The following is a 20,533-nucleotide window of genomic DNA, read 5'->3' as shown; positions in this document are numbered from 1 at the left end:
TCTGCCCGAGGAGTATGGTTGACCCGAGCGTTCTGACCTCACAACGGTAGTCAAGCACCCAAGGTAACTGGTTAACGTTGGATAGCTTGCTAGCTAATTCCAGACACAAATGAGGGAACGCCTCACTGACCATTTTACTCACCCTAGACGAGCTGGTTAGGCTGTTCATGTTATCCAGAGCATTGGTGGCATTAACTGTGCTGCTGGCAACAATTTAATTACTATTTTTTTGCCAACGTTTAATGACACCGGCCATATTCAAGGGGTGTTGAGCGTTCGTAAATTAATCCGTTTTTCTGCACATTCTGCACAATTTACGAACACACTCTCTGTGACCAATGTATGTGTGAATGTGATCAACATTGGAATGGTTGTTGAGTCTCCTTCCTCTCTGTCCTTACTCAGGTGCGTATTCTCCATGCATGTGGCTTCAGTGTGCTGCTGACCAGCTACACCCACTCTGCTGTGGACAACATCCTGCTAAAGCTCCGGAGGTTCAAGGTGGGCTTCCTGCGTCTGGGCCGGGCTCAGAAGGTCCACCCAGACATCCTGGCCTACACAGAGGAGAGGTGTCGGACCAACGGCATCCACACACTCCCTGAGCTGGAGAATCTTTACAACAAGGAGGTGAGTGGGCTAAACTGAGGGAAAGAGGCAACTTAGAGCGATGCTCTGCCACCCAACTGCACTTAACCCAGGCTAAGGAAGAGCAGTTCCATGATTAGGGCTGTTATGTTGACCGTATTACCGCCACACTGGTGGTCACGAGTTATGACGGCAGTCAAATTCCGCTTGACCCGTTTTGTCATGGTAATAAGGCTTCTCCAAGCTCTACTGCATTTTTATCTATTTTATTTCAAATCAAATGTATTTCTATTGCCCTTCTTACATCAGCTGATATCTCAAAGTGCTGTACAGAAACCCAGCCTAAAACACCAAACAGCAAGCAATGCAGGTGTAGAAGCACGGTGGCTAGGAAAAACTCCCTAGAAAGGAAATCACCTGCTGACAATTTTATGACTGCCACAGCCCTATCGCATGATCTACAATTGTTCAAATGGACTCTCACAAGATGGCAGAACACAACCATTGAGAGACTACAGTTATCATACAAAAACTTATGTAATAACCCCTCCCATCTCTCCATAGCTGGTGGTGGCCACCACGTGCATGGGTGTAAAGCACCCCATTTTCTCCCGTCGTCGTTTTGACTTTTGCATTGTGGACGAGGCGTCCCAGATCAGTCAGCCAGTGTGCCTTGGGCCCCTGTTCTATGCCCAGCGCTTTGTCCTGGTGGGGGACCACCAACAGCTGCCCCCCATTGTCCAGAACAGAGAGGCTAGGTGAGTAGATTCTAGTGATGGGGTCAAAAATGTATAAAGTTACACCGGGATGTTATCGTTTTGACAAGATTGCAATATTATTTTTGCTCTAGCTTCACCAAAATGCAAATATTTGCCCTCCATCTTTTTAAATAGGGTGACAATTTGTTTTATTTCCATGACATGGAAAAATCACAGTATCGAATCGCAATATGTATTGCGATTCTAACGGCAACATATCGTTATAATATCATACCCTGAGGTCCCTAGTAATTCCCAGCCCTAGTAGACACATCCCTACAACCACCACCGACCCCTCCTCTCAGGATCGATGAAACCAAACATACAATAAATAAGAGTGTGGATTCTTCGAGTAGAGTTTCCTCTCCATTTCTAATGTTTCAAGTCGTCATCAGGTTGTTGGGTATGGACGAGAGTCTATTCAAGCGTCTCGAGCGTAAAAGTGAGGCTGTAGTTCAGCTGAACGTCCAGTACAGGATGAATAGGTGGGTTATTCTTCCTAACAAAATCATGTCAACTATTTCAAACATTTATTTCAGCATCAATTTGTTTTTCTATTGTTTATCTATTTTTCTCAATGGTTACTGTTTCCTTTCGTCACACCCAACGTTTTTACACTAATTTCATGGTGGCCTCCACAGTAAAATCATGTCCCTAAGTAACACTCTGATGTACGGAGGGAGGCTGGAGTGTGGCTCAGAGAGAACGGCCAGCGCCATGCTGAACCTGCCCTCCCAGGGCTCTGTCCAGAGGGAGCTGGAGCTGAGTCTGGGCCGGCCGGAGGACCTGGCTTGGGTCCAGGCAGCTCTGGAGCCTCTCAACCCTGTCTGCTTCCTGGACACCACCCAGGTCAGTCTCTTGCGCCAATATTATTCTTACAATACTCTTTATTTTGATTACTATATTTTACATGATGCCACAAAACTAAATAAGCATTTAAGTGTGGCTTGTGTGACGTGTGTAACGGTGTTGTTGGACCTTTGTATGTTATTCGACCTGCATATGCATGCCTCTTCTTTGAGTGCCTCACTGCTGCTCTGACTGACAGGTTCCAGCCCTGGAGACGGTTGACCAGCGGGGAATCAGCAACCAGACAGAAGCTGCTCTGGTGCACGGCATAGTCAGTCTGCTATTGAAGGTGGGAGCTTCAATGAAAGTCAAATGAAATGCACAAATTTCAATGAATTAATCCGATTTACTTGGACTCACAGCAATGACAGAGATTGTATGTACTGTGTTAGAACAGCAGAACTGTCTTTGTTCCCCCCCACCCCTTTGGTTCAAAATGTCACTCAGTGCTCTGTTTTGTGATTGCTCTTCATTGATACATGTAGAGGTAGTACTACACTAACTAACCTGTTATTAAGTGGGTGGTTCGAGCCCTGAATGCTGATTGTCTGAAAGCCATGTTATATTAGACCGTATACCATGGGTATGACCAAACATTTATTTTTACCTCTCTAATTACGTTGGTAACCAATTTATAATGGCAATAAGGCACCTCGGATTTGTGATATAAATGGCCATTATACCACGGTAAGGGCTGTGTCCTAGCACTCTGTTATGTTGTGGATAAGAACAGCCCTTAGCTGTGGTACGTTGGCCATATACCACTCCCCCTCGGGCCTTATTGCTTAATTATACCCTTGTGTTCTACTAGGCTGGGTGCAGGGCCAGTGACATCGGGGTCATTGCTCCCTACAGACAACAACTGAAGGCCATCTCATGCCTACTAGCCGGGCCAGCCTTCAGCAATGTGGAGGTCAACACTGTGGACAAGTACCAGGGCCGCGACAAGAGCGTCATCATCGTTTCCTTTGTCAGGAGTCACCCAGAAGGCAATGTGAGTTGACCTTAAACCGACCATGTCTCTTGAGATCTTGACCTTTGTCAAAGTACCTCAATTTTGGATGGATAGTTAAAATAGATTCTCTGCAAATTTCAACATTAGTTATTTGTATATAAATTGGACATATTGTATGTGTCATGACATTTTTGATCTGTGTGAGACCTCGTCTGTTGCCAGCTGGGTGAGCTGCTGAAGGACTGGAGGAGGCTGAACGTGGCCATCACGAGAGCTAAACACAAGCTCCTCATGGTGGGCTCGGCCCCCACCCTGCGCCGCTACGCCCCCCTGGAAAAACTCCTCAACCACCTCACACAGGAGAGCATGATATCCTTTACACTGCCCAGTATGGCCTTAACCATGGCTGAGAGAAATACAGTGGTGAATGGATACTGTGGAGGTGCTATAATGTTTGTTGTATAGTGTCGTGTCTTTGGCTATGCCAGATTAAGTGATATGACATGCTATTCTATAATTTTTTTTATCCGTAATTAATATTACCTGATTGAGCTAATCATGTAAATGTAATTAACTAGAGAGTCGGGCACCATGAAATAATATTTATAGAGCTGTTATCTTGATTACAAATTACATCATAAAGGAAAACGTCCCTAGCGGGCGGAACAGATATGACCGCTTGTTAAACAAAGGAAAAGGGCTGGGTTTGAGTGAAAGAGCGGGAAGACTGAGGGACACAGGGAGAAGCTGTGCTATCGTAAATACAGTATCTGATGCATTCTAAATTACCGCCCATTTGGAAAAGGAAAATGCAATAAATATTTACTCTGAGCTGCGCTTCGGTAGGTTGGTGGTAGATGGAAGGCCGTGTTGCCAAACCAAGTCCTTTGAAGAATGTCTCTGGTTGTCAATTGGATACGTTGTAGTAACGTCGTTGGGTGATAGACGGGATACTCTCTGTTCCTTCCTAACCCTCGTTGCATCTGCTGTTGTTATCTCAACGGCTAGGAGGTATCACTTCTGTACTGAATAAGAGTTCAAAGTTCATACCATTCGCAACCAAAGCTCATGCTGATGTTGGCTTCGTTCTGTAGTTATTATCTGAACCATTCTGACATAGGACCGTCGTCCAACATCCTCGGAACAGGAGGTTATATTGTCGTCAAGGGCTTATATAGGAAGGGAGAGGAGGGCGTGTTTGAAAAGTTTTATAGCCCATGTCCCTTCACAGGGGCGGGCCACTGATGGAGCAGAGCCCTATCTTATGAAAACCCAAATCTCACATTTTAGAAGCTAAAATCACATTTCATCCCATCACGAATAATTTCATATTCAAACATTTAAATTGAACAGCAATTCCATGTGAATCCGATAACTGATGTGTAGACTTTCCACTATAGAGTTTGTCATCTGATCATTGATGAGAATGTCTCGGATGACAACCGAACTGACATCATATTCATTAAGTACCACTGCATATGTTCCATTGGTCGGATTACCAGAATATAGTTAATCCCCCCCCACCTTCTGATGTTCCCAGAATCTCTGTTAACCAAGGGTTTTGCAAATGTAACCTCAGTAGGGTAGTGAGAGAATGGAGGGAAGAGGTATTTATGACTGTCATAAACCTATCCCCCAGGCCAATGGCAGTAGACATCAGTGTTTTACAGGTTTAAACAATGTTTTACAGGTTTAAGTTGTTGTTTGATGATTGATAATGATTACTGTTCAATCCACTCAGGGTGTTTGTCTTAACTGGCCCACGTCTTCCAGCTCCCTCCAGCAGCCCATGAGGTATTACCCACCATGCACCTGTGACGGGACATCTGATGTAGAACATTGCCTTTCCTCCACTCACCATCTGGAAATCAGCCTTTAGACTGATCAAGCAATGTATCGATTCCTCAATATTGATTACTTGAAATAGTTGATAGTATGCTATATATTTTTTAATTCATGTTTTAACAAGAATCCATGGCAGCTATGTTTGTGGTGTTATTGTTTTAATGATTTTTATTACAACAGAATGTGACCATTCGAAAGTTGAAGTACAGGCACCATTTACACTAAATCTGCTATGTAGCAATTGCTCAGACATTGCCTCACAGACCTCCGTTAGATTAAGATTGGTCATTAGTCTTGTTTCTGAGCCAGTGCTGATTGTCAAGCTTTTACTTGTTATATTGACGTTAATTTTGAAAATTTCTATGTGAATAAATCATTTTAAGTGTTGTACATTTGTTTCCCTTGTGTCCCTGTCAGTAAAATTCCAGACTGTTGAAATACAGTCCTCGCCATATGTATTTGGAAAATGAAGCATAAATTCTAATTCTGACTTAAAATGGGGGGACACGGTTCATGAAGGGCTTTTGTCTTATTAAATGAAGTTTTCTTTATTGGAACCAAATCTGCATTTTGGAGTCCAGACATGGGGTCACATGTAGAGAACAGGAGGTTACACTTTCTTTTTTTGCGATTTCACTTGGTTTTCAGAAATGTACCCTAACCAGCAATACACTTCCTCATGCTTTTATCTAAACTCGTGCCAGAGTTTAGATAAAACATGAACAAAAGTTTGAACACCAAAATAAGTAATTTTAAGAATGGCAACGCTCTGTGTATATAGTGTTGCAACCAATATGTATGAAAATACACTCACATTAAGTGACATTCTGTATTCTCGCCTCCTACTCAAAACTTGATCTCGAATCCAAAATGCTGGGCTATAGAGCCTAAATTTTAAGTTGATTACTGTCCAAATACAAATGGTGAGGATTGTATGCTGAGTGTTCACTAGAGCGGCAGGTAGACTAGCGGTTAAAGACCGTTGGGCCAGTAACTGAAAAGTCGCTGGTTCGAATCCTGAGCCAACTTGGTGAAAAGTCTGCCTGTGCCCTTGGCATGGCACTTAACCCAAACCTGTAAATCGCTCTGGATAAGAGCATCTGTTAAATGACTATTCCATTGTATCAAATTGTTAATCTCAAACTCAAATCTGTAGCCACAGCTAGGTCTACAGATTATTTGGCTAGGTCGACGTGAACAGTATAGCCTCTACACAGTTAGAATCCCTTGCAGGACGGTTACAGCCTGGCCAGCGATATTCAGTCTGCCATCATCCCGTAGTTCCAGCTCCAACTCCCCACCACGACTGGAGCACTGATAGGCTGTCACACAGGAGGAGAATGCAGTGAGGTAGTTCTTTTAATGATGTTTACATTATTTATTTATTGGATTTATTTTACTCTAGATGTACCTGTCCATCAATATCTGTAAATTGATTGGGTTCTGTGCAATGGAATTTGAACTCCATGTTGCAATGCTGTTTACATTACCCACCGCAGAAGGTTGGTGGCACCTTAATTGGGGAGAACGGGCTTGTGGTAATGGCTGGAGCGGAGTAAGTGGAATGGTATCAATCACATGGTTTCCACGTGTTTGATGCCATTCCATTTGTGCGGTTCCAGCTGTTGTCATGAGCCGTCCTCCCCTTAGCAGCCTCCACTGTTACCCACCCAGCATCTTTTTCTTGCCCAGTTTCTCAGACCAGTAGCCTGCAAGGACAGTATGTGCAGAGCCTGCAATGATGTAAAAACAAACCAAATTAAACTTTCTAAAAGACTACAGAAAAGACTTGCCAATGTCCGCTGTACTTACCAGTCACAGGGTCCTCAGGAATCCCAAACCAGGGGGAGAAGTTTCTGGAGTAGAAGTCATAGCCAGGCTGACAGCCAGGGGCTCCAATCATGGTGACAATCAGACCCCTAACCCTTCCTCCAGTGTTTACACGGAGAAGAACTGCTGGGTCTGGCTGCAGGGATGTGAGCACTGACCTAAAACCAAACAGTCACTTTCAATCCCTTTCAAGTGAAGTTTGCCATTCCATCCTGTTTCCCAGCACCAGTGATAATGTATAAAGTAAAGTGTGTACTTTTTTTTTTACCTGTCACAAGTGTCAGCAAGGCGCACCATTAGCTTTTTGGTGGTGCCACAGAGGCACACTTCTCGAATCGGCTGGTCTCCCACAGCAGCCTGCGCATACATATTCAGACTGATGGACATGATCTTAATTCTTCACCATAAATTATAGAAACAGTGGTAAGAAGGATGATGCACTTACATTAACTATGTCTTTAAATTCATTGAGACCCTGTGGATACGAAGTTACATTAATTTGCAAAGGCTTTTATGCAAAACTTATAACGTGTACAGTGTATATATATGTTCAACATGAATGTGCCACATTGATTTCATCACCTACCAGCGGAGTAGGTTTGTTCAGAGGGAAATCCATCACTATAGATTCCCCCTGTTGTTGCACATACAGCTCTCCACTCAAAGTCTCAAATACCACTGTTGTGTTGACATTTTCTTTAGGAAGGGAATTGTGGGATAGAAACAATTGAATTGCACTATATGTTTGTACTAGTTGCCATTCACTTGCTTACATGTGAGATACTGTATTATGTGACAGTCATTCTTACTTTTTTTGTAAAACAGTACAGCGGCTGAAGCTAGGGTGGCATGTCCACACAGAGGAACCTCATTGGTGGGGCTGAACCAACGCAAGCGGAAGCGTGCTCCTTCAATACAACACATACCAAAATACATACAAGTTCCCATGTCAGTAATCTCAGGATGTTGTGATGAGTTGATTTACCTTTTCTTTCCTGAGTCCCATATACTCTCATTCTCATTGGCATCAATCACCCCCTCTTGGTTAATTGCAATAAAATGGAGTACCACCAGATGGCAGATTTGGAAAACTTCTGCACAGAAATAGAGTACAGTTTCAACTCTATTTCAGAACGTCTCGAAAAAGATACCTGAGCTGAAGTCATCTTTTGAATTTAGCCTTATGATGAAGGCAGTCTCTGACAGGTTCATCTCAGCAGCAATTTTCTGGTACATATCATCCTGCAATTCCTGTTTGGTTGAGAACAGTCAACAGTATTTTTTTGCATGATTACTGGTTAGATAACTTAAAGCAAATACTAATGTTGATTATTCAGCAATACATGAGAATATGTAATAAGATGTAATTATGTATAAAGAAAGTATACTTGCATGTAAAAGGGGACAAACTGCTGCAGGATTTCCTTTGAAAGGTAAATTGGTAAATGCATCAACAATGAATACTGGAATCTCCATTACTTATTAGAGTGGCTTATGCTGATTTCCCAGTGAGAAGTGCAGAAGTTTAACAGCTGCACGCCTCCAAATGGACTTTAACCAGTGGGTGTATCATCCCAAAAGTCTAAAGTCCATTGCTTCCTCTCCTTTTCTCCTTTCCTTCACCTGCACTCACTTGATAGTGCTGGCTTGGCTAGACAATCTCCCCAATAGAATAGGCCCACCTTGAAATATTGCTCTTGTCTGTCTTTTTAGGTAGTGCAGATGAATACGATATTTAATTGATTTCATAGAAACAGACAAGTGTAGCTATCTCTCGGTGTGCATCTGCCCTGGGTTAATTTTTATTTATTTTATCAGGGGTGTGTTCAGTTTGATTCCACATTTGCTAGGTTATGTGAAGGTTTGTACTGAAAGACACATTTCCCCAAAACCGTGTGCGCACCATTCTTCAACAGCCTTTGCGGTCAATTATTTATATATACACTAGATGGGGTCACTGTATTAAAGCCACCATGCCTCCATCTTGGCACTCCCTCACCGCTGTAAAAATATATATATTTTGGAGGCTATAGAAATGTATTTATTAATGTCTACATACATTTTTGCCACATGTATTCTATTACAGATACCTTAATGCATTAATGCATACTTTTACATATTGTGACCTAAACATAAAAATAAAACATGAAAAAGTACTGTCCCCATTATAATAAACATATACCTAAATACATGTAAATTTGTCATTCAAACATTCTAATTGAAATACTGTAGAATTCTATTACTTCCTATGGAGAACTGCGCCTACTGGGGAGTGCCAATATGAAACAATTCTAGGTAATTAATTTCATTATTATTTTGGCCAAATATCATATTCACAAATGTAAATGTACAAATAAAACACATTTTCTTACCTTACAAAATAAATTGAACCAAATTTTAAGACAATGAAATATTCTACCAACAAAAAAGCTGTTATGTATGTTATGTCTAAGTGTGTGTATGTCCCTTAAGGTCCTTGTGTAATGTAATATTGTACCCCCTAGCCCAATTGTCCTTTCTATATTCTTTCTATATTATTGTGTTCCCCCATGTACTTTTTGTGTTGATTTTGTTTATATTAAAAAAATAACATTCCTTAAAACACGTCATCGGGTCCAACGGTCGTCTCGCGCCGAACTGCGCATGTGCAAGTCAAGAGTTGTTTTTGACGAAAATGAAAACATGGCAGTTTGTCGCTTTAACGAGGTTGGAGTAATAACATGTTCAACTACTTAAGACATTGGCTGGAATCTAGGTTGTGCCTTTAGATTTAGTGAAAAGTAACAACTAATTAATAATTTTTCACATCTCTTATTGACTTCTCAAACTACAAATCCCGACCTGGGCCCAGATTCACAAAACACTTCTTACGCAAAAACTTAAGAAGCTTATTAAGAAAAACAACAAGTTAATAAAATAGTTCGTAAGTGCAATTCCTCAACAGTATCTTAATATTGAATGATTTTTTTTAGGAACTTCTCAAATATCTTCTTACAAATGTTATGTGGTTGTTGCTAGACATCCGTTTTAGCAAGCTATTTATCTAGCAATGGCAATCATGTTAGCATATTTCTTACTGAGATTATTGTTCTAAAACATGTTCTTGGGTGTAAAATAATCAATAGTGATATTTTCAGATAAAGTTTGTGTGAATTAAACATGTTCAATGGCTTTCAGGAGCTTTTATTCTGACTGCCCTGCTTAAAACAAGGGTTTAGCTTTCTTGGAATTAATAATTTTATTTTCAATAATCTAATTTCTTCTTAATTTTTAGTTTAAGGAGAAACATAAGAACATTTCCAAGAAACTTTTTGAGGAATAGCAACTTTGCTTAACTTTCTTCTTAAGTGTATAGTTAAGGGAAAATTGCAATTAAGAACGTTTTGTGAATCTGGGCCTTTGGTAAATTTGGTAAGCGTTCCCAGAAGTCTCGCGATGTTGCGCCTCTGCGTTTAGAAACTGCTAGAGGGCGGCTGTTGGTAGAAGATGTTTTATGTTCTCGCGACATTACCTGCTGCGGAACTCCCTGTCACCTGAGAAGAACTGAGACCGGGGAAAATAAATTGTAAGACGCGTTTTATCATTTTATTCCCAACATTTTTGTGGCTTCCTATTGAAATATATAATGTTTTTTTTGTTCGCTTTGGAATGGATATATTTTCGGAACTGGATGGACAGTTTTGTTTTCTGACCTAGACCGTTTGACCGTTGCGATGTCCTAGCTAGCTAGCTTAGCAAGAGTTGGCTAGCTAGCTAACGTTATTTAGCGTCTACTCCGGAACAAGACTGGCTAGCTCGATAGCTAGTAATGTATTGTCGAAAACATACCATTATCCATCTGGATAGTTTATGGAAATTGGTGTTTTAGTCACAGTCAGTAAACTATCAAGGACATCTATAATGACAGAACCCAATTAACAGCGCTTGAGTGAGAAATGAATCTCTCTGATTTCATTCTAGCTAACGTTAACTATCAAGACTTGTATAGTCAAAAAAAAAGACCGGTAACCTTGTAGCTAGTTAAGTTAAACTAGTCAATAATTGCGAGGTACGCCAAAGTCCCAAGAAGATGCAATCGACCTTGAGGCAAACAACTAACATTAGCTGGTTTAACTAGTTAACAATTAAAGTTAGCTAGCTCATGTTAATTACTAGGAAATCTAATTCCACATGTAGGCCTAGCTAGTACTTTAGTAAGGTTGTAAGTTTTATGCACAATATTGCTAACGTTAATGAAGACTTGTATTGCCCTTTTTAACCATGGTCCAGAGGAAGAGACTATGTCTGTGAATGATGATGGGTATGTGGTGAGAATTCGTGGCTTGCCTTGGTCCTGCACCCAGGAAGAGGTGGCAGGGTTCTTCTCTGGTGAGTAGGCCACGTTCATAAAACTGAAAGTGGTGGCATTCAATAGTCCCTTTATCGTTTGTTTGCAACTGGCAGGAAGAATGAAGGCTCAATGAAGAAGGCTCAAATGAAGTTAATCTTGTGTATCTCTTGCAGATTGTAACATCGTCGGGAAAGTGAATGGAGTGTGCTTCACGTTTTCCAAAGAAGGAAGGCCCAGTGGAGAAGCTTTCGTGGAGCTGAAATCAGCAGAGGATTTTAAAAAAGCCATAGCAAAGGATAGGAAACACATGGGTCATCGCTATATTGAAGGTATTTTGTCTGACAGATCTCTAATCTGTCTGTCGTCACATTTAGACTTATCAATCAGTCAGCTAGTTGTTATTCAGTATATTATGACTGACGTTGCCCGCTCAAGGCTTGACATGAAGGGTTGTCCGGGACAAGTGACCTGAGCAGTTGCGCAAGTTGAGCCTGCTCAGAGGTTGCCCCATTGGGCAAGTGATTTATTATGATATTTTACTGATGATAACCAAAATAAAAAGTATTTCAGTAGTCTGGTCTAGAGGTCGACCGATTTCATAATTTTTCAACACCGATACTGATTATTGGAGGGCCAAAAAAGCCGATACCGATTAATGACAATTACAACAATACTGAATGAACACTTTTAACTTAATATAGTACATCAAGAAAATCAATTTAGCCTCAAATAAATAATGAAACGTGTTCAATTTGGTTTAAATAATGCAAAAACAAAGTGTTGGAGAAGAAAGTAAAAGTGCAATATGTGCTATGTAAGAAAGCTAATGTTTAAGTTCCTTGCCCAGAACATGAGAACATATGAAAGCTGGTGGTTCCTTTTAACATGAGTCTTCAATATTCCCAGGTAAGAAGTTTTAGGTTGTAGTTATTATAGGACTATTTCCCTCTATACCATTTGTATTTCATTAACCTTTGACTATTTGATGTTCTTATGGGCACTTTAGAATTGCCAGTCTAACAGTATAACTTCCGTCCCTGTCCTCGCTCCTCCCTGGGCTCGAACCAGGAACACGTCGACAACAGCCACCCTCGAAGCATCGTTACCCATGCAGAGCAAGGGGAACAACCACTCCAAGACTCAGAGCGAGTGATGTTTGAAACGCTATTAGCTCGCGCTAACTAGCTAGCCATTTCACTTCGGTTACACCAGCCTCATCTCGGGAGTTGATAGGCTTGAAGTCATAAACAGCGCAATGCTTGACGCACAACGAAGAGCTGCTGGCAAAATGCACGAAAGTGCTGTTTGAATGAATGTTTACGCACCTGCTTCTGCCTACCACCGCTCAGTCAGATACTTGTATGTTTGTATGCTCAGTCAGATTATATGCAACGCAGGACACGCTAGATAATATCTAGTAATATCATCAACCATGTGTAGTTAACTAGTGATTATGATTGATTGTTTTTTATAAGATACGTTTAACTAGCTAGCAACTTACCTCGGCTTACTGCATTCGCGTAACAGGAACTCCTTGTGGAGTGCAACGAGAGAGGCAGGTCGTTATTGCGTTGGACTAGTTAACTGTAAGGTTGCAAGATTGGATCCCCGAGCTGACAAGGTGAGAATCTGCCGTTCTGCCACTGAACGAGGCAGTTAACCCACCGTTCCTAGGCCATCATTGAAAATAAAATGTGTTCTTAGCTGACTTGCCTAGTTAAATAAAGAATATTAAAGGTGTAAAAAAAAAATGGTGTCCAAAAATACAGATTTCCGATTGTTATGTAAACTTGAAATCGGCCCCAATTAATCGGCCATTCCGATTTAATCGGTCGACCTCTAGTCTGGTCTTTCTGATTCCTCCCCAATGTGTTTGTTGAAATAGTTTATTTTATAATTTTTTGCAAGTGATCATAGTCTTCGGCATCCAAAAAATACCCATGACGGACTACCAAAAAAGTCCCAAATCTTGCCCACCTACCGAGTACCTTTCAGACCTTTAATGTCAATCCTTGCCGTTCCTGTCCGGTCTTGTAGTTTTCAAGTCAAACCGTAGCGAGATGGACTGGGTGTTGAAACGCAGCGGCCCTACTGACTACGACAGCTGCAGCGGGTGTATGATACGTCTCCGGGGACTTCCTTTTGGCTGCAGTAAGGAGGAGATAGTGCAGTTCTTTGCAGGTACATACATAGCGTTGCTTTAGTAAGGTGTCTATGAACAAAGTGTATGTCTTAAACTATGAATGCAAAAACAGGCCTATTGATGGATTAGAGTTTTCAGGCATTCAAGTAAGTGCATGACAAGCAAATACAATTCAAAATAATTAAATCCGTATTTGGCTTTATAAGAATGTGGTGACTTAGTATAGCATGATATTCAATCTCTTATAGTTCAATAACATACATGCACACAAATGTACAAATATCTGTTTATAAAACCACATGCAAAGTCACCACATCTTCTGGATGGCATGATGCTGCTCTGATGTTACTGTTCTTTGAATAACATGAAGTCAATGTGTTCATGAATAAAGTTCAGCAGTATGTTCTTGGGTCTTTTGGTGTGTCTAATACTAAGAGATATCACATTGAAATAGTCAAATAAAAGCGGAAAGGGTTTTTATTTTGTACATATGGGAATGTTGCAGCTTTTAACATGTCTCCCCTTGTGGGGTTATTTGTCCTTGGGTTAAAGGGTTGAAAATCGTGCCAAATGGGATAACATTGCCGATGGACTACCAGGGGAGGAGCACAGGGGAAGCCTTCGTGCAGTTTGCCTCAAAGGAGATAGCAGAAAAGGCACTGGGGAAACACAAGGAAAGAATAGGGCACAGGTGGGGACGGAAAGTCTGGGCTGGGTATTAATTTTATGACTAATATGGGGCGGGGGGTCATGCATCTTTCCTATAAGTTAAAGATGGTATGATCATTCATAAATCACACTTTGAATATATTTTTTTTGTTACTTGGACAGTTACCATGCTTAATCTGGGCATTGTCTTTCATTGAATTTATTTGTCAAGCAGTGCAATGGGGGAAAAGGGAATTAAGATCAGTGCTGCAGAATTGAGAGCTTTGACAGTACAATAGATATTGTATGACAGTACCACCATAGAGCTGTTAATAGCTGAATTGTGGGAACTAGGCTATTTATGTCAGAGTGCCTTCTAATACTGCATCATGATGAAAGTGCAAAGTCAAAACCTGCTGTAATATTAGCAGATTATGTGAAAGCTGTGCCATATTGTTACTGCTATTGCTAAAATTAATATATTGTATTATTCCTTGCCCCTCTAGATGTACAATAAAGCTATCTGTTTGACCCCAACTATTTGGCTTAGATAAAGTTGCCCATATGAAATCATGCACAATGTCTTGTCTGCTGATGTTCTCCATATGGCTATTGTCCCATGTAGTGTTCTTGTCATAACCCCACCTGCATTTAAACCCATTCAGGTACATAGAAATCTTTAAGAGCAGCCGGAATGAGATCCGGGCTTACTATGAGCTCCCCAGAAGGATGATGGGGCAGAGACCCAGTCCCTACGACAGGCCCATGATGGAGCGAGGTGGGTTCTTCCCTGGTCCAGGACGGGGGGGTGCTCTTTTGGACCAAATGCGTGGAGGAGGCTATAGTGGGGGTATGTGCAATAGTTTTGGTTAGTGAAGTCAATTTAGTGTTTGTGAATGGACTGGATTGAGGATGGCCAATGGTCTGAAAAGATGATCATTGATTCCCTATTCTTTGTGTCTGTTCACGTAGGCTATGGCGGCTTTGACAACTACAATGGCTTCAGTAATTACTGTTTTGGCAATGGCATGTTTGATGACCGAATAAGGGGCGACAGAGGAAGAGGTAAGATATGCTCTTTCCTTTTTAATGTCACACTGAAGGTGTGCCTCTATTTCCTTCTCAGGAAAATGTATTCTGTGCTTGGCTTGCAGCTATAGGTGGCCATGGCTACGGTGGTGCAGGTGATCATAGCTCCCACAGCGGCTCCCACAGCGGCTTCCATAGTGGCCATTTTGTACACATGAGGGGCCTGCCTTTCCGTGCCACTGAGGGAGACATAGCCAATGTAAGAATCACATTTCTCTAGTACCCATAATCACTCCCATTTCTCCTTCCAATGATGTCAACACATTTTAAAGTAAATATTGACAGTCCAATTATGTAACTTGGAATTTATACAATCATGGTGGTCAGAGCAGCCCCTTACTCTTTGGTGTATATGCGTGTGCCTTTTTGGTTTAGTTCTTCTCCCCATTGACTCCTGTGCGAGTTCATATCGACTTTGGACCAAATGGGAAATCCACAGGCGAGGCCGATGTTGAGTTTAGATCTCATGAAGATGCTGTTTCAGCTATGTCGAAGGACAAGAATCACATGCGTACGTGGAGCCCTACTTAATTTTACCCCGTTATGATTACCCCACTCTCAAAATGAACCATAAAATATAACCTTTTTTAAAGGGGATTTATTTATTTTTGTTCTGCAGAACATCGATACATTGAGCTCTTCTTAAACTCAACTGCTAGTGGAGCTTCTGAAATGGGTAAGTTTCTTCTCACCTGCCTGTATTTCAGAAAACACTCAGACAACAATGGTTGAATCAATGTTTAATGCCATTTCTGAATTTATTTCCTGGTTGGTTTTAGGCCGAGGCGGCGGTTTCTATGGTAACTCAGGAGGCATGGGCTTGAGACGGAGTGGACTGAGGGGGATGTTCTAAACAGGAGTAATCACCATTCTAAACCAAACGTTCAAGTCTTGAAGATTTGTTTTGTATTTGAATGTTTTCACATGTTCAGAAAAAGTACCTACTTAAAATATTTCCAGTCTCAAAGAGTGGAATAAAAAGTATATATTTGAGCAGTTGCATAGGCTAACCAACTATTGTACATTTTACTTAATACATTTTATATTTAATTCTGTGTCTCAGTTTAAGATCATTTCAAGACCATTAGCTATAATGCATATTTTTGTTAATTACTACTATTGTTAGCTAATTTCCCCTCTTCTGTCTGCATGTTTCTACGCTTTACGGCTTGATTCAATCAGATCGAGCATTAACCTGTGTTTGCCGACATCTGCATAGCAGATTTTGTGGCGGTTTTGGATGTGTAACTGCGGTATGAGCTGACAAATCGGTGAACAGCTGCTCGTGTCAAACAATTCCCTCATCTCTACCATGTTAGAAGTTGAAAACGGCGATAGAAGTGTAGGCTCTATCGATGATAGAAATGACTAAAATGTCAAACCATTGATGTTAGGCTATAAATCCCCCCCATCCTAATGAACGCGAAAACATGCCTCAGTTTAATTCGAGTGTTTTGAATTTAACAAGGATGGATGAATTTATAGCGCGGCTGCGGGATTATAAAATCGGGTGGTTTCGTTGCATACAATCGCATTGTCCGTGGTACGGTAACGCAAGGAGTAGCATGTGGATTTGACAGCTCTAACAGTACCACCTCTGACACCATCTGATTGAATTTAGCCCTTAGACTTGAAAGTCATTGCTAGCACGGGTTAAAGTACAGAGGGAGGGAGGGGGTTCAGAGAAGAGTCTAAAGTGTAAGAGAAGACTTAGACAGCGCTCTCCCTGCCTTGGTCTTTTTACAAACATGGATCCAGGCTCAAGATGCGTATGTGGCAGGCCCTATTCAGGTGACTGACGCTCTGGAATGGTGGTATGTTCATGGAAAATCTACCTAGAATTTACAAGCTATGTCAGCTATTGATATCTAAATAATTTGAATTATAACTCATTTATCAATGCTAGAGATGTTTTATAATTCCAGCCAGTAGTTTTGAAAGTAGCGCTCATGAGCCAAAACGGGTCCCCTGAAAATGTTGCATAAAGATGGGAGTATTCAGATATAGCCAATTATGACTATATTGTAAAAATTCATGAACATTTGCTTTTTGGTCTTTAAGGTTATAATCATATTTCTAAGATGAGTTGTGGGGTTTGACATAGTTGCTGTGGTAACTATTGACGACCTCTAGCAGTACCCTCAGTTTTTAAATTATGGTGCAACATGGTTCAGTGTGCCAATAAATCAGCACGCTAGGTTTTTTTAAATTGCATTTGTCTTGGAGCTACAATTGGGATACAGTTTACTGTGCTAAAGATCATACAGGCTGAGTAATGGAGAGCACTGTATCATTCAGCGAACTTAGCAAATGAGGCATTTGCGGTACAGTGCCTTCAGAAACTATTCCTTTGTGGTACAGCCTGAATTCAAAATGGCTTACATTTCTCACCCATCTACCACATAATGATAAAGTGAAACATTTTGTAGAAATTTTTGCACATTGAAAATAATTAGCAGAAATCTATTTTACATACAGTACCAGTCAAAAGTTTGGACACCTACTCATTCAAGAGTTAATTTTTTTTACTACTTTTACATTGTAGAATAATAGTTAAGACATCAAAACTATGAAATAACCAAGTGTTTGAAGAATCTAAAATATATTTTGATTTGTTAAAGTAGCCACTTTTGGCATTCTCTTAATGAGCTTCACCTGGAATGCTTTTCCAACAGTCTTGAAGGAGTTCTCACATATGCTGAGCACTTGTTGACTGCTTTTCCTTCACTCTGCGGTCCAACTGATCCCAAACCAGTCAATTGGGTTGAGGTCGGGGGATTGTTTGAGGCCAGGTCATCTGATGCAGTGCTCTGTCACTCTCCTTGGTCAAATAGCCCTTACACAGACTGGAGGTGTGTTGCGTCATTGTCCTGTTGAAAAACAAATGATAGTCCCACTAAGGGCAAACCAGATGGCATGGTGTATCGCTGCAGAATGCTGTGGTAGCCATGCTGGTTAAGTGTGCCTTGAATTCTAAATAAAATCACTGACAATGTCACCAGCAAAGCGCCATCACACCTCCACAGTTTCACGGTGGGAACCACCCATGCGGAGAACATCCGTTCACCTACTCTGCGTCTCACAAAGACATGGCGGTTGGAACCAAAAATCTCAAATTTGGGCTCATCAGACTGAAGGACAGATTTCCACCAATCTAATGTCCATTGCTCGTGTTTCTTGGCCCAAGCAAGTCTCTTCTTCTTATTGGTGTCCTTTAGTAGTGGTTTCTTTGGAGTAATTCGACCATCAAGGCCTGATTCACGCAGTCTCCTCTGAACAGTTGATGTTGAGATGTCTGTTACTTGACACATCAAGTAACACCAAATTGGGCTGCAATTTCTGACGCTGGTAACTTTAATGAACTTATCCTCTGCAGCAGAGGTAACTCTTGTCTTCCTTTCCTGTGGCGGTCCTCATAAGAGCAAGTTTCATACATTAATGCATTCCAGGTGACTACCTCATGAAGCTTGTTGAGAGCATGCCAAAATTGTGCAAAGCTGTCAAGGCAAAGGGTGTCTACTTTGAAGAATCTCGTAAAATAATTTTTTTGATTTGTGTAACACTTGGTTGCATGATTCCAAATGCATTTTTTCATAGTTTGGTCTTCAGTATTATTCTACAATGTAGAAAATAGTACAAATAAAAACCCTGGAATGAGTAGGTATGTGTCTAAACTTTTGACTGGTACTGTGAAGTATTCACACACCTTTGCTATGATGCTCCAAATTGAGCTCAGGTTCGTTAACTTTCCTTTGATCATCCAGTCCCTCATCCAGTCCCGCTTTATTTGAAGTGCATCTTTTGGTTTCATAAGCACTACATAGATGATTCTCAAATCATCTATAACTGTATATCATGCTCTATAAAGATTTATAACGTTGCATAACTGTGACAATCTATATTCAAATTTTTTTATCTTATGGAGCATGAAATACAGTTACAGATTTGTGACCCATTTATGCAGTGCTTATGAAGTCTTCATAAGATGCACTTCAAATAGTGGGACCGATCATGGATGTCACAACTTGATTGGAGTCCACCTGTGGCCAATTTAATTGATAGTGCATTTCAGAACAGAAACTATACCATGAATTCCAAAGAACTGTCTGTAGATCTCTGAAATAGAATTGTGATGAGGCATATCTGGGGAGGAGTATAACACAATTTGAGTGTTGAAAGTTTCCAAAAGCACAGTGGTCTCCATCATTGGGAAATGGAGAAAAAAAAAATGGAACTACCCAGACTCTGCCTAGAGCTGGCCGTCCGACCAAACTGAGCAACCGGGAAGGAAGGACCTTGGTCAAGGAGGTGACCAAGAACTTAATGACCAGACAGAACTACAGAGTACCTTGGCTGAGATGGGAACCTGCCAGAAGGGAAACCAGTCTCTACAGCACTTCACCAATCTGGGCTTTATGGGAGCATGACCAGACGGAAGCCACTCCTGAGAACAAGGCACATGTCCGTATACCTGGTTTGCAAAAAGGCACGTAAAAGACAGCATAAGGCAAAAGATTGCTCTGATGAGACAAGTCCTTGGCCAGAATGCAAAGCGCTGTCTGAAAAAAGACAGCTCATCACCCATCTTTATACCCTCCCTACCGTGAAGCATAGTGGCAGCATCATGCTATTGGTATGCTTTTCAGCAGCGGAGACTGGTAAGGATAGAGGAGAAAATGGTTGACGAATATGCGCAACCTGTTTCAGAGAGCAAACCAACTGGGGCGAAGATTTGCATTCCAACAGGACAATGACCCCAAGCATACATTCAAAGCAATACTGACATGGCTTCAGAAAAATGTGAAAGTCCTTCAGTGGCCTAGCCAAAGCTCTGTCTTGAATCCCATTGAAAATATATGTGGAAGGACTTGAAGATTGCTGTTCACCGCTGCTCCCCATCAAACTTGAGTCTGCAAGGAAGAATGGGAGAAAATCCCCAAATCCAGATGTGCAAAGCTGATACAGACACCCAAGACGACACAAAGCTGTAATTGCCACCAAAGGTGTTTCTACAAAGTATTGACTCAGGTTTGTGAATACTTATGTAAATTAGATTTCTGTATTTCCTTTTCAAATCTGCAAATGTATATATATTTTTTAACATGTTTTCACATTGTGTGTGTGAGAGAAATCTTTAATACCTTTTTAATTGAGGCTTTAACAAAATGTGGAATAAGTCAAGTGTGTCTCAGTTGGTAGAGCATGGCCCTTGCAATGCCAGGGTTGTGGGTTCGATTCCCACAGGGTACCAGTATGCACAAATATGAAAATGTATGCATTCGCTACTGTAAATCGCTCTGGGTAAGAGCGTCTGCTAAATGACTAAAATGGGTATGAATACTTTGAGGGTTCTGTAAGTAGATGGGGGACGCCATCTTTATTCATGTCCGCTATTGTGTACTACATCCATTTCATATTTTATGTCCAGCAAAACTATGGAAAAAAAATCCTGCAATCCGTATGTGTTACATATTTGTAAATGCTTAAGATCCCGTTCAATC

General features: G+C 41.1%; 3 protein-coding genes across 5 annotated transcripts in view; 2 read left to right on the top strand and 1 right to left on the bottom strand.

Moving 5' to 3' along the window:
• Nucleotides 1–5,382, top strand: part of dna2 (DNA replication helicase/nuclease 2) — a 33,416-nt gene extending 28,034 nt beyond the window's left edge. For both annotated transcript variants that reach the window (XM_024430818.1, XM_024430810.1), the window contains 8 exons: nt 406–627; nt 1,150–1,343; nt 1,739–1,828; nt 1,985–2,192; nt 2,392–2,481; nt 3,004–3,186; nt 3,370–3,516; nt 4,912–5,382. In XM_024430818.1, coding sequence (XP_024286586.1) covers nt 406–627; nt 1,150–1,343; nt 1,739–1,828; nt 1,985–2,192; nt 2,392–2,481; nt 3,004–3,186; nt 3,370–3,516; nt 4,912–4,965 — 1,188 coding nt within the window. In that variant the 3' untranslated portion in view covers nt 4,966–5,382. The remainder of the gene's footprint in view (nt 1–405; nt 628–1,149; nt 1,344–1,738; nt 1,829–1,984; nt 2,193–2,391; nt 2,482–3,003; nt 3,187–3,369; nt 3,517–4,911) is intronic.
• A 533-nt stretch (nt 5,383–5,915) lies between these two features.
• On the bottom strand, nt 5,916–8,376 carry LOC112257330 (phenazine biosynthesis-like domain-containing protein). Its single transcript, XM_024430828.2, has 9 exons — nt 8,215–8,376; nt 7,974–8,073; nt 7,632–7,730; nt 7,409–7,518; nt 7,268–7,297; nt 7,091–7,179; nt 6,805–6,980; nt 6,663–6,725; nt 5,916–6,314 (listed from the first exon to the last, which is right to left on the bottom strand). Exons 1-9 carry the CDS (start codon nt 8,296–8,298, stop codon nt 6,202–6,204), a joined length of 864 nt encoding a protein of 287 aa, XP_024286596.1. The 5' UTR covers nt 8,299–8,376; the 3' UTR covers nt 5,916–6,201.
• A 1,787-nt stretch (nt 8,377–10,163) lies between these two features.
• On the top strand, nt 10,164–16,082 carry hnrnph3 (heterogeneous nuclear ribonucleoprotein H3 (2H9)). 2 transcript variants are annotated; one of them, XM_024430801.2, is made up of 11 exons: nt 10,164–10,387; nt 11,092–11,190; nt 11,326–11,481; nt 13,190–13,333; nt 13,848–13,986; nt 14,609–14,721; nt 14,916–15,008; nt 15,098–15,231; nt 15,408–15,543; nt 15,652–15,708; nt 15,812–16,082. In XM_024430801.2, exons 2-11 carry the CDS (start codon nt 11,103–11,105, stop codon nt 15,883–15,885), a joined length of 1,134 nt encoding a protein of 377 aa, XP_024286569.1. In that variant the 5' UTR covers nt 10,164–10,387; nt 11,092–11,102; the 3' UTR covers nt 15,886–16,082. The 2 variants fall into 2 exon arrangements, with proteins under 2 accessions (XP_024286569.1, XP_024286562.1); XM_024430794.2 differs by having other exon boundaries at nt 10,210–10,387; nt 14,609–14,793.
• The last annotated feature ends 4,451 nt before the right edge of the window (nt 16,083–20,533 follow it).

The sequence above is a fragment of the Oncorhynchus tshawytscha genome, linkage group LG01 (genome assembly GCF_018296145.1).
Source record: "Oncorhynchus tshawytscha isolate Ot180627B linkage group LG01, Otsh_v2.0, whole genome shotgun sequence".
NCBI lineage: Eukaryota > Metazoa > Chordata > Actinopteri > Salmoniformes > Salmonidae > Oncorhynchus > Oncorhynchus tshawytscha.
The sequence above is the reverse complement of the archived record's forward strand: the minus strand, read 5'-3'. Positions and strand labels throughout refer to the sequence as shown.

What these genes read in the sequence shown, in the direction of transcription:
- hnrnph3 (XM_024430794.2), top strand. Translation starts at nt 11,103, where the DNA reads ATGTCTGTGAATGATGATGGGTATGTGGTGAGAATTCGTGGCTTGCCT. An exon ending in AAGGGGCGACAGAGGAAGAG is followed by an intron (nt 15,009 to 15,097) that starts GTAAGATATGCT and finishes CTTGGCTTGCAG; the next exon opens with CTATAGGTGGCCATGGCTAC. An exon ending in GAAGGACAAGAATCACATGC is followed by an intron (nt 15,544 to 15,651) that starts GTACGTGGAGCC and finishes TTTGTTCTGCAG; the next exon opens with AACATCGATACATTGAGCTC.
- LOC112257330 (XM_024430828.2), bottom strand. Translation starts at nt 8,298, where the DNA reads ATGGAGATTCCAGTATTCATTGTTGATGCATTTACCAATTTACCTTTC. An exon ending in TGTACTGTTTTACAAAAAAA is followed by an intron (nt 7,519 to 7,631) that starts GTAAGAATGACT and finishes CCCTTCCTAAAG; the next exon opens with AAAATGTCAACACAACAGTG. An exon ending in GGGCAAGAAAAAGATGCTGG is followed by an intron (nt 6,315 to 6,662) that starts GTGGGTAACAGT and finishes CCTGTGTGACAG; the next exon opens with CCTATCAGTGCTCCAGTCGT.